General features: G+C 47.8%; 1 protein-coding gene across 1 annotated transcript in view; it reads left to right on the forward strand.

Annotated features, from left to right (window-relative positions):
- The window catches only part of ptprk (protein tyrosine phosphatase receptor type K), a 148,783-nt gene that overhangs the window by 97,641 nt on the left and 36,427 nt on the right, over positions 1–14,715 (forward strand). Inside the window, exon 12 of the mRNA XM_056294136.1 lies at positions 3,563–3,698. Within this exon, the coding sequence (XP_056150111.1) occupies positions 3,563–3,698 (136 nt within the window). The remainder of the gene's footprint in view (positions 1–3,562; positions 3,699–14,715) is intronic.

A 14,715-nucleotide genomic window follows, 5' to 3' on the forward strand; every position in this document is an offset into this window, starting at 1 on the left:
GATGCTCCTGGCCTTACTCCCCTTCCACCTGGTCTCTTGTACACACAGTACCTTTCTTCCCTCCATCACATCAGCCAGCTCTCTCCCTTTACCAGTCATAGTGCCAAGATTCAAAGTTCGACTCTTACCTCCACAACTCCTACCCTTTCTCCTCTCCCTTTGCCTCTGGACATGCCTTCCCTCTCTCCTTCCCCTTCGCCCAACAGTAGCATAGTTTCCACCGGCACCCTGCTGGCCAACTGTTCCAGTGGCGGTTGTTGGTAGCCCTGGCCTCGACCGATCCGGTATGGAAATTTGATTTATGATCCACATATTTGATTTGGCCAAGGTTATACGCCGGGCGCCCTTCCTGACGCAACCCTCCCCATTTATCCGGGCTTAAGACCGGCACCAAGAATGCACTGGCTTGTGTATCCTCAGTGGCTGGGTTAGCGTAGACCTGTTACATAATGAAGTGTATAGTTATTTTTGATATCCTTTGTGGAGCTGGTGGTGTGTATAGGGGGGTGCACAGTGAGCCTGCAGTACCATTTCACTGTGCTTTCAATGGCTGCGTCCCCAAATAACAAAAACAGTTTTTGCTGCAAATAGCAAGACAGATAAAGAGAGATTATTTTTATCTTTATGATATTAAGCGTTAGACAGGGATTATTTTTTGATAGATGTGTTGCATTGAGTTGTAATGTGGTTTTGTGTGTGTGTTGGATTATGATAATACACCATAATGTTCTTATGCAGCAGAATGGACTATTCTGGGTTTATGAGATCAGATCACCAAGTAGAGCTTAGGCGAGTGAAAACAGATGTTTTATGGTTCTGTTGTCTTTCTGCCACCGACGAACAGGAGGGAACCTCTATTACACAGTCTCCACGGGTTATTTCTTTTGTGTGGTGGTGCAATTTTTTTTTTTTTTTAGATTTAATTTCCAAACAGGGGAAGTTATGGGCAGCAATCATTTAAAATCCTAAACGATTTATTTGCCGAGTATATCGTATATGCAGGAATTCATCATTGAGACAGACAGAAACATTCGACGGCTGCAGTTTGGATGATGACTGGCGCCCATGAGTTTTCCGGCACTTACTGACGCACACGGCACAGTGTCGTCACGTTCCCACAATACACAGAAAGACACTGAAAAGACTAGTGCCAAGTACACAAAATACACTGTATCAAACATAACTACATTGTGTTGAATTATAAATGGCGGTGTTGATGAATTTGATACATGGAATAGCTTTTCTTGGTCTCGTGTTGTGGCTGCGATACTTTATTTCTTTATTTGATACCTATTGATCACTATCTGGGTAAAACCAGATGTTACTAGTAGGTGACCGGTAAAGGCAACCTCTTCTTACTCAGTGTTGACGGGCGCTCAGGCAGCTGTACATTTTAACATGAGGACTTCAGGCTCTCGGTTAATGTTTTGAGTCACATGACCTCTTTAAACACTGTTGGAATACTTACAGGACACACAACAGCTACTGCGGCATGTGCCACAGCTTCCCTCTGCCTTTATTTACACTACACCGAATAGTCACCTGTTCTGGACATTCACTAAATCCACAAGCTGAGGGCAGGGACGCCTTAACCCTTCTTTTTATTTTGGACCCTCCCCCCTTTTCTCCCCAATTGTATCCGGCCAATTACCCCACTCTTCCGAGCCGTCCCGGTCGCTGCTCCACCCCCTCTGCCGATCCGGGGAGGGCTGCAGACTACCACACGCCTCCTCCCATACACGTGGAGTCGCCAGCCGCTTCTTTTCACCTGACGGTGAGGAGTTTCACCAGGGGGACGAAGCATGTGGGAGGATCACACTATCCCCCCCCCGTAAAGGTGCCCTGACCAACCAGAGGAGGGGCAAGTACAGCGACCAGGATACATGCCCACATCTGACTTCCCACGCGCAGACACGGCCAATTGTACCCGCAGGGACGCCCGAACAAGCCAGAGGTAACATGGGGACTCGAACTGACCACCCCCCGTGTTGGTAGGCAACGGAATACACCGCCACGCTACCTGGACACCCTTAGCCGTTCTTTTTTACTGACCCATCACATCTACGTAGATTTTTATTTGCCCGATCAGCGCCAGCAGCTGTTTTTAAAGACAGTTTTTGAAAATATGAACATTAGTCCTGAGGCTGTAAAGAGCCTGTGTTGGCCTGAGGTGACACAGTATTGTGCAAAAAGAGAAAGTGCCCGTTAAAATAGGATAGCAGTGTAATAATGATTCATATTTGTACTTTGTTGTGACTGGTTTACAGTCAGCATAGCAGTTGGTGAAAAAAATATTCCAATAATTTGGTCCTTCTGCTGGGTCATTCTTTCAGAGAGGGAGTGAGGTGAAGCAGGTGGGCTTGGTTTAATAGACCGGCACCATCTCCCAGAAAAGGGCTCGCAAAACACAGTCTGGGCGAGCAGGAAACAATTTGTTCCTCTCGGCCTTTCTTTGACCTTGGAGACGTGCAGGTGCTTTACAGTGGCCCTTGTGGCAGCACAGATGAACCACGCAGATACACACAAAGGACGCGCCGCTTCATCCTCTTTTGGACCTTGTATTAAATCCACTAGTCGCCAATCCCCAGCGCAGCCAAGTGGGGTTTTATAAGGGCCGTTTTCGGCTCCAGAGCATACCTCGGCCTTGAGCTCATGCTGGTGGCGGCCCAGCGCCCACAAGCCAAGACTGTTCTCTTCTTCTGCTGCCCACCAAACAAACAACGAGCATAACTCACTAGAGGAACACACACGCTACCAAACAAGTATGTTTATTTAAGTTCAGATTTCTTTGCAGTGTCAACCAGCCATTTTCTTTTAATGACTAGAGCCACTGAAGGGTAAGAGATGATGAATTTGTTGCAGTAGTTCAGTATCAGTTGTGTCATTTTGCCTCCTCATTTGTGCCAATTGTGTACCAGTGGTGGATGCAATTTGGCCACAGTAAAAGAGCCACAGATAGCAGTCGTGACATCCATCTAAAACAGCAGTCAGTCGGGCGTCTGGGTAGCGTGGTGGTCTATTCCGTTGTCTACCAACATGGGGATCGCCAGTTCGAATCCCCCGTGTTACCTCCGGCTTGGTTGGGCGTCCCTACAGGCACAGTTGGTCACGTCTGCAGGTGGGAAGCCGGATGTGGGTATGTGTCCTGGTCGCTGCACTAGTGCCTCCTCTGGTAGGTTGGGGCGCCTGTTCAGGGGGGGAGGGGGAACTGGGGGGAATAGCGTGATCCTCCCACACGCTACGTCCCCCTGGTGAAACTCCTCACTGTCAGGTGAAAAGAAGCGGCTGGCGACGCCACATGTATGGGAGGAGGCATGTGGTAGTCTGCAGCCCTCCCTGGATCAGCAGAGAGGGGTGGAGCAGTGACTGGGACGGCTTGGAAAATAGGGTAGTTGGGCAAGTACAAATGGGGAGACAACGGGGGGGGCAGCAATCAATCTAAATAAGACCATACTGTCTTTTCTTCTTGGTACTGCTGAAATCCATAACATGACCTCTGTAGTACATTGAAATGACATAATTAACGTAACGGCCACAGCGTTGACAATATATTCTTTTGCAGGTGCTACAGAGGAGCCCGAGGTAATCCCTGACCCCGCTAAACAGACCGATCGGGTGGTGAAGATCGCTGGGATCAGTGCTGGAGTTCTAGTGTTTATACTGCTGGTGCTGGTAGCCATCTTACTGGTCAAGAAGAGGTGAGTAATGGCCGTAGTGAAACTCTGCCCGGTCTCAATGAGCTGTGAGTGCAAACCTGTTCAGTTGCACGGACATAAACCATCTACACAGACACACAAACGCACCCACCCGAAGCCATTTCCTTGTGTGCTGGTCTAGTATCTGCTCTAGCGTAGCCCCCATCCTTCATCCATCCGCCATAAATGTTGATCTCCCTTCAGAACCGACTTCATCACTTCCTGAAATGAGCTGCATTTCCAAAGCACAGAAAGGCAAAGATCCGTTTGACTATATGTGGCATTTTATATTCAGATATTGGCTGTTGTGGATTGAAGAGAAGGTCATGTGGGTATTTTCTCAAGAGCCGTATTGAACCGAGACAGATTAACTCCACCAGACGGCTAAACCAACAGGACGACTAACTTGATAGATACAGAAAGTGAGAGAATAAAGAAGGCGAGAGAAGGAAAGATGGAGAAACAGATTTAAAGTGACTCAAAGTAAGAAAAGAACAGAGTAGAATATTCTTTATTAGTCATTTTGTACATGCACACAAATTAAATTTACTCTCTGCATTCAACCCACCCTAGCTGTGTAGCTAGGAGCAGTTACCGTGGTCACCTGTACCTCACAGGTCAGAGGTCAGCGACATAGATTTTCCTGAGTACCAGAATGTGGCCGAGGAGCAGTCGCAGCATATCTAACTCCAAATAGATGAAATCGGGCGAAGGTGTTTTGGTCTTAAAGGCGATGTGTGTGATTCTGTTTGAACCCTGACCCCCGGTGGGGCTGTGGTGTGAGTAACAACAATAAATTCAAGCAAGCAACACCCAGTAGCCACCACGCGGCACGCTGGCCGACGTCGGCCGTTTTCCGTGCCCCCTACGTGGGAATGGGTCGCTGAAAGCCATGCAAAGTTCGCTGGGGACTGTCAATGTACAACACCGGACGCTCAAAGCTTTTAGGCGAGATGTTGACCAAAGATATGATTTTTTTTTTTTTTAAGGAACGTAACTTATGTATTATTAAATAAGGCACATGCCGGTACTTTATTTAAAGATTAGTGTGAAAGTGTTTCCTCCTTAATTTGTCACAGGGGCTGATGGTCAAATGCACTGAAACCTTAGTTGGCACAGTTGATTTAGGATTACAGGACATTACAGACAAAAGACGTTTCTTTATTCCTCTGCTTCCCTCAACCTGTAGTGCCCCACACAGTGGAGTCGGCCTCTGTGATACGTTAGTTGGGTTTAGGGCGCCACCATGTGGACACTATATGCACCTACGGATAGTCTGATGACCGTAGGTAGCGCAGTCATCTTACATGCTGTATCAAACTAAACATGATTTCTATCATCGTATCATAGATGAGTCTTTTTTAGAGAGAGAGAGAATGGATAAAATCAGTTTCCACATAGCGTCTCTGTCCATCTTATTGGGGAATTTATTGTCTGTGGCTTCATGATAAAGACATTAAACAAGGGGGGTAGGTTGATTTCTCGTATTTCAAAAAGGTTTTGAAGTTTATTTAATCGTGTCAATTTTAAGACACTTAAAATGCTCTGTTTATAAAAGAAATTGTCTGATTCATTTTATTCTGCAAAATAAATTCAATTATCTTGTTGGGAAAAAAAACTTAAATCACACCTACTGCTTCTCCCTCATTAAAAAAATCCAGAATCTACGAATATGCAAATTATCCCCACCTTCAGTTCAAATCTTCCCCACCACTCGCCTGCAGTGCGCACACACACACACACACACACACACACACACACACACACACACATATATATATGCACTCATTGTCGACGCTGCTCATCATTTTGGATTTTTCCTCCCCAATTGTATCCGGTCAACTACTCCACTCTTCCGAGCTGTCCCGGTCGCTGCTCTGCCCCCTCTGCTGATCCGGGGAGGGCTGCAGACTACCACATGCCTCCTCCGATACATGGGAAGTCGCCAGCCGCTTTCTTTTCACCTGACAATGGAGTTTCACATGGAGGACGTAGCGCATGGGAGGATCATACTATTCCCCCCAGTCCCCCCCCCCCTCGAACAGGCGCCCTGACTGACCAGAGGAGGCGCTAGTGCAGCGACCAGGACACATACCCACATCCGGATTCCCTGCCGCAGACACGGCTAATTGTGTCTGTAGGGACGCCCGACCAAGCCAGAGGTAACACGGGGATTCAAACCATCGATCCCCCGTGTATACAAGCAACGGAATAGACTGCTGCGCTACCCAGGCTCCCCTGCTTGTTTTCTGTTTTCCTTGCCACTGTACGCTACACAATGGCAAGTGGAGCAATTCAGCCATACATGTTTGAACCAGAAACAGCTTCCGAAGAAGAGCGACTTGGACAGGGGCGTGTGCAAGTGGACGTGTCATGGTCTTTTCAGACGGGGAGCCATTGACGTGCCTAAGTAATTCATTTTCAACGAGAGGCAAGCGAGCAGGTAGGGAGGCACGGGCAATCTGTCAGGCGGAGCGACAGGTGGGCGCAAGCCCGTGAAACTGCCGCGGTCATGCTCCTCTCACACACGCGCATCTGCCCGCTGCCAGAGTTGAATTGTCTATTTTTTCCTACGTGACGTGCAGTGTCACCCTACAAAATGGACAAGAGACTGAGCCTCACTAGTAAATTAACAGAACTAATTGGAAAGTTAGAAGTTATGTTGTGTTACCGGACCATTGTGGTGAAGAGGGAGCTGAGCCGGAAGGCAAAGCTCTCAATTTACCAGTCAGTCTTCATTCCAACCCGCACCTATGGTCATGAGCTTTGGGTAGTGACCGAAAGGGGGAGCTCGCGGATACAAGCGGCTGAAATGAGTTTCCTCCGTAGGGTGTCTGGGCTCAGCCTTAGAGATAGGGTGAGCAGCTCGGACATCCAGAGGGAGCTCGGAGTAGAGCCACCGCTCCTTCACGCCAAAAGGAGCCAGTTGAGGTGGTTCAGGCATCTGATCCGGATGCCTCCTGGGCGCCTTCCTTTGGAGGTTTACCGGGCACGTCCAACTGGGAGGAGACCCCGGGGTAGACCCAGAACTCGCACACCTTGGGATCCCCCAGGAGGAGCTGGAGGGTGTTGCTGGGGAGAGGGATGTCTGGAGTGCCCTACTTAGCTTGCTGCCACCACGACCCGACCCCGGAGAAGCGGCTGATGATGATGATGATGATGATGATGATGAGATGAGATGAGATGATAGTTATGTTATTTTATTTAGCAATCTTGGAACCCAGAGGCTAAATTGTCTGATGACGATGTCGCTCTGGGGGCAACGGCCAATATTTCGGGGCTTCTGATGTATATGAAGACTTCCTTTTCTGTGCGCCCGTCATTGTTTACAGTCGGATTAGCAACTTGAGATGCGAGAATGGAGTCGGGAGTTGAGAGACGGCGTCCATGACCGGATTGTTTCTCAAGTATTCGACACAAGTCGGAATGTTTCTCCACACAATAAACAGAAATCGATACTTTTTGTAGGCGTTATAGGTCTAGACGACACTTCGGCCAGTGCATTCCACCTCTTTTTCTCCCAGCATGGACCGTTGTGAACATGCAGCCAAAGCATGCTCCTGTAGAAATCGCCACCTACTCAAACATGATTGGTTGATACTACTCGGAATAAAGCCGAAGCAGAAATCAGAACACTTTCGATACCAAGATCTTGTCCCATGCCTACAGACTCTATATATAAATATATAGAATCTTTTCATAGAGATTGTTATTTAGTTATCGACTCTTTCTTTCAGTATTTCTAGAAGATATATTTCAATATGGCGGCACGGTGGCGCAGTGGTTAATAGCATGGTGGCCTCACAGCAAGAAGGTCCGGGGTTCAAACCCCGGGGTTGGTCCAACCTTGGTGGGTCGTCCTCTGTGTGGAGTTTGCATGTTCTCCCCGTGTCTTTTTGGGTTTCCTCCGGGTGCTCCGGTTTCCTCCCACAGTCCAAAGATGTGTTGCTGATGTTATGTCAACCTTGGTCCCGCTCACCGGCTCTGACAAGTTCTCTACCTTGTCAAGATAAACGCTCAGATGTGCCGTTCTGGAGAAACACTAGAAGTCTCTGGAGAAAGAGGAAGAAAATATACTTAGCAGTTGACCAACATGTCGGCTCGTACCCTCTGTGTCCCCATGATGAATGGCTGTCACAGCAGCCATCCATTATCCGAACCGCCTAAGGCTCATTTATGCTCCCTTTAAGTACATAAATAGATCGTCGTCATTGGCGTCTCTTGTGTCCAAGGATCCATTCCAAGAGATTAAGGTGTGTGTTTAAAATGAAGATGGCTTGACAGTCCAAGGTGAGAATAGAAGAGGCTGTAACAGTATGATCATTCCCTGCTCCCGTTGATCCGCAGCATCGCCAATGGACTTTTTTTGGGGGGGGGGGTAAAGCACGGTCCTTAAAAAACTCTTTGAGCCGTTCGCTAAAGCCTTGATTAAAGTGGTGATCAGGTCGCAACGCTGGTCCACACTGCTTGGCCTGGGAGGATCTAGTTCCATGGCAACACAAGAGTGAAGACGATAGGATCCGCCACAGGTTGCACCCAAGCGATGGTCGGATTGGGAGTCCGGACTGCCCACTTGTTAGGCACTTACGAGCCAGGGATGTGTGGGATTTTTATAACCACCAGTCCGCTGTCCCATTAGGCTTTAGCCAGCTGATTGCCGCCCAGGTTACGCCAACTCCACAAGCGAAGTCCGGTCAATACCGCGAGGAGGGGCCTATCCGGGGTTTGTCGTACATGCTGGAATCGGTAGCCTGAACCTTTCAGCCTACATCACAGGACGCTTCAGCAACCCACGTAAATAGATATGTCCGTTTCACAAGTTCTAAACGTCACTGCCCACATACTTCCCATCCATGTGTTACGTTGGCATGGTTGTTAAGCAATACATCCACTAGAGCAGTGTTTCTCAACCCAGTCCTCAAGGAACCCCTGTCCTGCATATTTTCTTTGCAACCCTGAATAGGTACCTGTTTGTAGTTATTCAACCAATCAGCAATGAATTTTGTCAGATGTTGCACACCTTGCATAATTAAGTGCTGCGAGATGATTGGTCGAGTAAGTACAAGCAGGGCTACCTATGCAGGTTTACAATGAAAACCTGCAGGATAGGGGTTCCTTGAGGACTGGGTTGAGAAACACTGCACTAGAGGGCAGTTCGGAGCAGCATCGCCACTCCATTTGGTCATGGACTTGTCGGGGGCTCAAACAAATCGGTTCCGCACAGACCTCCACTTCTCCTTCGCTGCTGTCCAACTCACTCCCAATTCACGTCCAATCTCCTCCCAACTGTTCTTTAGCAGTTGTTTGTCTCTGCGCCCAGGCGAGGTAACCTCACAAATATGCTTGTAACTACGTGCTAACTCGCACAGCCTTTCCTCAAAAACTTCCACAATTTCTTCCTCTTCTTTGTTGTGTGATGCTGGCTGGTCGCGCGGGAGCTAGTAACTACACTGCACAGCACTGCCCCAACGATTTCCTGTGGTATTTCCGGCGGCACTGCTTCATTTGTACGGATCCGCAAGCTCCCAGAAAACGTGCAGAAATACGGACGAAGTGAACGCAGAGTACGGACAGAAGGCTCTGTACGTATGCGTATTTAGCGTTGAGCATAAACGAGGCTTTATCCTGCTCTCAGGGTGGCGGGGATGCTGGAGCCTATCCCAGGAGTCATTGGGCGGCAGGCGGGAAGACACCCTGGATAGACCCGCCAGGCCATCATCAGGCTTCAGTATAAGTTTTGTGGCAAAACCCATCTGTTTTTGTGGTGAATTTTCACAATGGTGCTGCTCTTGAAGATGGCGACTGCAAACCCACGAGTTCTCTGGAAGTTCGGCCGGGACATTAATGATTTTTCCAAATAAACTGCACCCGTTTCTCTCGGATTTTAGGATCCTTTGGTAATAAATGAAGGCTCACCATTCCCCCCCCCTTTTTTTGACATACTTTATTAAGCCCCATAGGGAAATTATGCTCTGCATTTATCCCATACTAGCTGTGTAGCTAGCAGCAGTGGGCAACTGCCGAGCAGTGCCCGGGGACCAACTCCAGCTCGTCTTGCTATGCCTCGGTCAGGGACACAGACAGGAGTACTAACCCTAACATGCATGTCTTTTTGATGGTGGGGGAAACCAGAGCACCCGGAGAAAACCCATCGCGGACACGGGGAGAACATGCAAACTCCACACAGAGGACAACCTGGGATGACACCCAAGGTTGGACAACCCCGGGGTTCGAACCCAGGATCTTCTTGCTGTGAGGCGACAGCGCTAACCACTGGGCCACAGTGCCGCCAAATGTAAATTTGGTTTTTGTAAATTTGCAGCCGAAAACAAAACATGTTTCTGCCATCGTTTTGGAAGTAGTGAAACGTACAGCTGGCAAAGTTAGGATAAGTACACCTGTTGTCTCGCATCACCCAAGCAGGTGGACATAATGATACGCAAAGCACCACCCACTCCATTAGTGGGTTTGGTTGCTTGGGTTTGTGGCGTAAGAAATCCTGCCTGTCTGAATCTGTTTGTTTGAGACTGTCCTTGGTACACTGCATTTACCCCCCCCCCCGTTTTTCTCCCAATTGTACTTGGCCAATTACTCCACTCTTCCGAGCTATCCCGGTCGCTGCTCCACCCCCTCTGCCAAACCGGGGAGGGCTGCAGACTACTACATGCCTCCTCTCATACATGTGGAGTCGCCAGCCGCTTCTTTTCACCTGACAGTGAGGAGTTTCACCGGGGGGACGTAACACGTGGGAGGATCACACTATTCCCCCCAGTTGCCCCTCCCCCCCGAATAGGCGCCCCGACCGACCAGAGGAGGCGCTAGTGCAGCAACCAAGACACATACTCACATCCGGCTTCCTTCCCGCAGACATGGCCAATTGTGTCTGTAGGGACGCCCGACCAAGCCAGAGGCAATACAGGGACTCGAACCCCGTGTTGGTAGGCAACGGAAGAGACCACCATGCTACCCGGATGCCCGGTACACTGCAGTTTAAAAGCAGATATGTTCGACCACAGCATTGACAATTAACCTTAACACCACATGTAGTACATGTTGACAGGGTTAAAACCTGCTTTTTATCAGAGGGGGTCTTTAACCGTCCACACAGGCTGTGTGAGAGTATTACTGTAAGATGGCAAAAGTGCATGATGAAATGAATCTACCATGATTCAAAACACAGTTTTCTTGGACCAGGACTTGCCAAGTGAACAAGTGACAACGGACATCTTAGTGTGATGATGTATTAAAGGTCCTCGCCGTTGCATCACTGAACCAACAAACTGAAGGTGAATTTTAAAAGTGAAAAAAGGCTTCCAGTCCAGTAAAAGTCTCCTGTGGTTGCAGGGTCATTGTGTTTTTCTGATGCATACTAGACCTTGTTAGGTGTCAAAGAAATAAGGAGAAAAAGCTGAGTAAGGTTTTGTGCAAAATACTAATAAAATGCTAACACTTATTGTATACTGTCCATAGATGTTTATGTGTGTGCATGCATGCACGTGTTTGCGTGCACGTGGGTAAGAATGCTGTTCTACTTAACCGTTAATAAACATGCCTGCTCCTGTTCTGTACCATGACCTCTCAAATAGCTGTCCTGCAGAACGCCTGTTTTTGTTGGGGTTTTTTTTTTGTGAGTTTGTTTCTTTGCTCCTTCTTAGAATAAGAAAAAGCATGGTTTCCATCATAACATAGATGCAGTTTGGAGAAATCTCAAGGTTAGAAAACATTCCAGTAGGGCGTCCGGGTGGCGTGGTGGTCTATTCCGTTGGCTACCAACACGGGGACCTCCAGTTCGAATCCCCGTGTTGCCTCCGGCTTAGTCAGGCGTCCCTACAGACACAATTGGCCGTGTCTGTGGGTGGGAAGCCGGATGTGGGTATGTGTCGTGGTTGCTGCACTAGCGCCTCCTCTGGTCGGTCAGGGCGCTTGTTCTAGGGGGAATAGTGTGATCCTCCCATGCACTACGTCCCCCTGGCGAATCTCCTCACTGTCAGGTGAAAGAAGCGGCTGGCGACTCCACATGTATGAGAGGAGGCATGTGGTAGTCTGCAGCCCTCCCCGGATCAGCAGAGGGGGTGAAGCAGTGACCGGGACGGCTCGGAAGAGCGGGGTAATTGGCCAAGTACAACCGGGGAGAAAAAGGGGAAAATCCAGGAAAAAAAAGAAACCATTCCAGTAGGAAACAGAAAAAAATAAAAGAATATGAAGCATGCCCGACAACATGGAGGCCATGTGGTAGGATGAATCATTTTTCAGTACACATCCAGGATGCAGTATCACCAGTTCTTCATTTTTATTTCTTCATTTTTTTTCGAATTTCTTGGAAAGAAGCACTTTTGGAAGCTCGAGTTTCTCTTCAGGGCACCGATTATGTGCATCTCATCAGCCAGGTTGGAGCGCAAATTAGAATCCAGCGCCTCAGTTATCACCGATCATGGTTAATCCTGGCTCATTGCAAACTATTAGTCACATCACGCCACTGTCAGCAATGGCTGTTATTCACCTGGCAAATAGTGGTTTCTTTTGACTCTTGTCCTTGAGACCCCTCACCTCTGCTACTTCCCATCATGCATTTTTTTCGTTTCTCGTGATTGCTGCTTTTTATGATGGAAGCCTAATTGATTTAATTTGCATTTCTTTTATACGGATGAGCACCATCTTTTGACTGATTGTGCGGTATCTCTAGTGTGGCTAGTCGAGCACAATGGCAGAATCATCACGTGTCTATTTCCATATTTTATGCTACCAGGAGTTACCCGCCTTTCCACCGCTTCAGAAACAAGTACCTTCCATTTGCCTGGAGGCTGCTGTTTGACACCATTACAAGGGTCTGCATTTAAAGCTGCTGTGTGGAGTTTTAGATTTTTGTTGACTTTGTGCGCCGCCGTGCCTCTTGTCGCAAACATCTAATGTTCTCCATCTGGTAGCTGGTGCATGTGTGCTGAAGAAAAGAGATGCGGTGGCGTTTCTGAAAAACCGCTGTTGAGATAATGTGTCTGCAGTTGTGGCTGTGTATCCCATATTACAATATACCGGGGGAAAGGTGAGCTGAAAAGTTCACTTGTTTTGTTGGTAGCTCTACGGCTTGGAGAGATCACTGATAATGTCACTAATGCTCACCACTGTGACCTGCGGTGTGTCACACTGGTGTTCTGTCATCGTGACATGAAGAGGAGTTGGAAACCAAGCTGGAGGAGAGACATTTTAGAACAGAAATGGGTCCAGTTATAAAGTCCCTGAAATATTTAGTGTGCATTGTTACGTACCTATTTTTGTACCCTGTCAGCTTAGCATACCTAAATTTAGCTGGTATGGAGCTCAGTCTACATCCCATCCAATAAACCTCACCGATGGATCGCTGACTGTTCTGAAGTAGCTCAGTGGTACCACATCGTTTGATGAGGATGCCATTGTTCTTAAAAGATTGCTATATCAGTATGTCTAGTCGGGTATCTGCTGTGACGTGTAACAGTGGTAAGATAGAAGGTTAAGGCCGTCCGGGTAGCATGGTGGTCTATTCCGTTGCCTGCCAACACGGGGATCACTGGTTCGAATCCCCCGTGTTACCCCCGGCTTGGTCGGGCATCCCTACAGACACAATTGGCCGTGTCTGCCGGTGGGAAGCCAGATGTGGGTGTGTCCCGGTCGCTGCACTAGCGCCTCCTCTGGTTGGTTGGAGCACCTGTTTGGGGGGGGGGTAGCATGATCCTCCCACGCGCTACGTCCCCCTGGTGAAACTCCTCACTGTCAGATGAAAAGAAGCGGCCGGCGACTCCACATGTATTGGAGGAGGCTCGGAAGAGTGGGGTAATTGGCCGAATACAACCGGGGAGAAAAAAGGGGGGAAAGGGGGCATTTTAAGTCAGCGAGTTTTATGTGTTGAGCTTTCTGATAGCATTTTTAGTTTGGTTTTTGAGGGCAAGGTTGAGCAAGTAACATTCTAGAAAATTCACTGGACTACTCTGAAAAGTCACACAGTTGTAAATTGAGCTTTAACTGATCTTAGGGGAAGTTATGACTATGTGTTTTCACCCTCTCAAGATAAAGATTTAAGTACAGCTGTAACAGCATTTCAGTGCTCATCTCTTGCAACCACTAGGGAAGGAGTTCTGCCTCACTGCATTCTGGGTAAAGAGCTAAGCATTTTAGCAGACATTCACTTGCAGTATGTTATCGTTGAGACTGGTTGACATCACCATCACTGTGTGGTCATCAAGGGTTCTGGGGAGATCAATCTTCATGTTCCATTGAACTTTTACAACTTTAGACAATACTGCATCTTTAAAATGGTAGGACATGATGACATCACAGTGACATCATGCTTGCTTTACAGGAAGTGAGCCGTCTGCTGGTCAAGTTTAACAGTCAGTAGTGTGTCTTTGAGTCCAAAGGTTCTGGACCGATAGCGAAGGCTAACAAGTGATTAATTAGCTAATCGTGGCTATATCTTTAAACGAGGCGACCAGATAAACGGCGGTCTAGGTGATTCTAACTGCATGAACAATCTAAATATTCTTAAACGGTACGGACTGTCAGTTGAAAGTTGTGCATGTTAAGTCAGTTTTTGTTATTTTGATATTTTCTATAATGAGGCGCTTTGTTTTGTGTTTTAGTTTTCCATAGCAATCAAAATAAAGTCCCAAGTACTAATAATAATATATGAACCTATTAACACCCCCCCACCCCCCGCATGACCCCAAGCTGTAGTCTTTGCAAGAGAGGGTTTTGAGGGGGGTTTTTTTGTTTTGTTTTTTTTCCTGTTTCTGTTGTTGTTGGTCGGAACAGAACAACTAAATGTCCCGGTTTGCATATTCATGACCCTTGTGTCTCATTCTTTGCTTTCTGATTGGCTCACAACCCCAGGAGGACCTACTATTCATACTCTTATTACCTGTAAGTAAACAACCAATCAGTGATCAGCTCACCCAGCTGCTGTTACCTTATTGGGCGAGTTAGTGGCTAGTTGTTGTTTTTTTTTAAAGATGCAGTATACTTTTTTCAAGACGAAGCACATTTCAACTCT

This window comes from Lampris incognitus, chromosome 15 (genome assembly GCF_029633865.1).
Source record: "Lampris incognitus isolate fLamInc1 chromosome 15, fLamInc1.hap2, whole genome shotgun sequence".
NCBI lineage: Eukaryota > Metazoa > Chordata > Actinopteri > Lampriformes > Lampridae > Lampris > Lampris incognitus.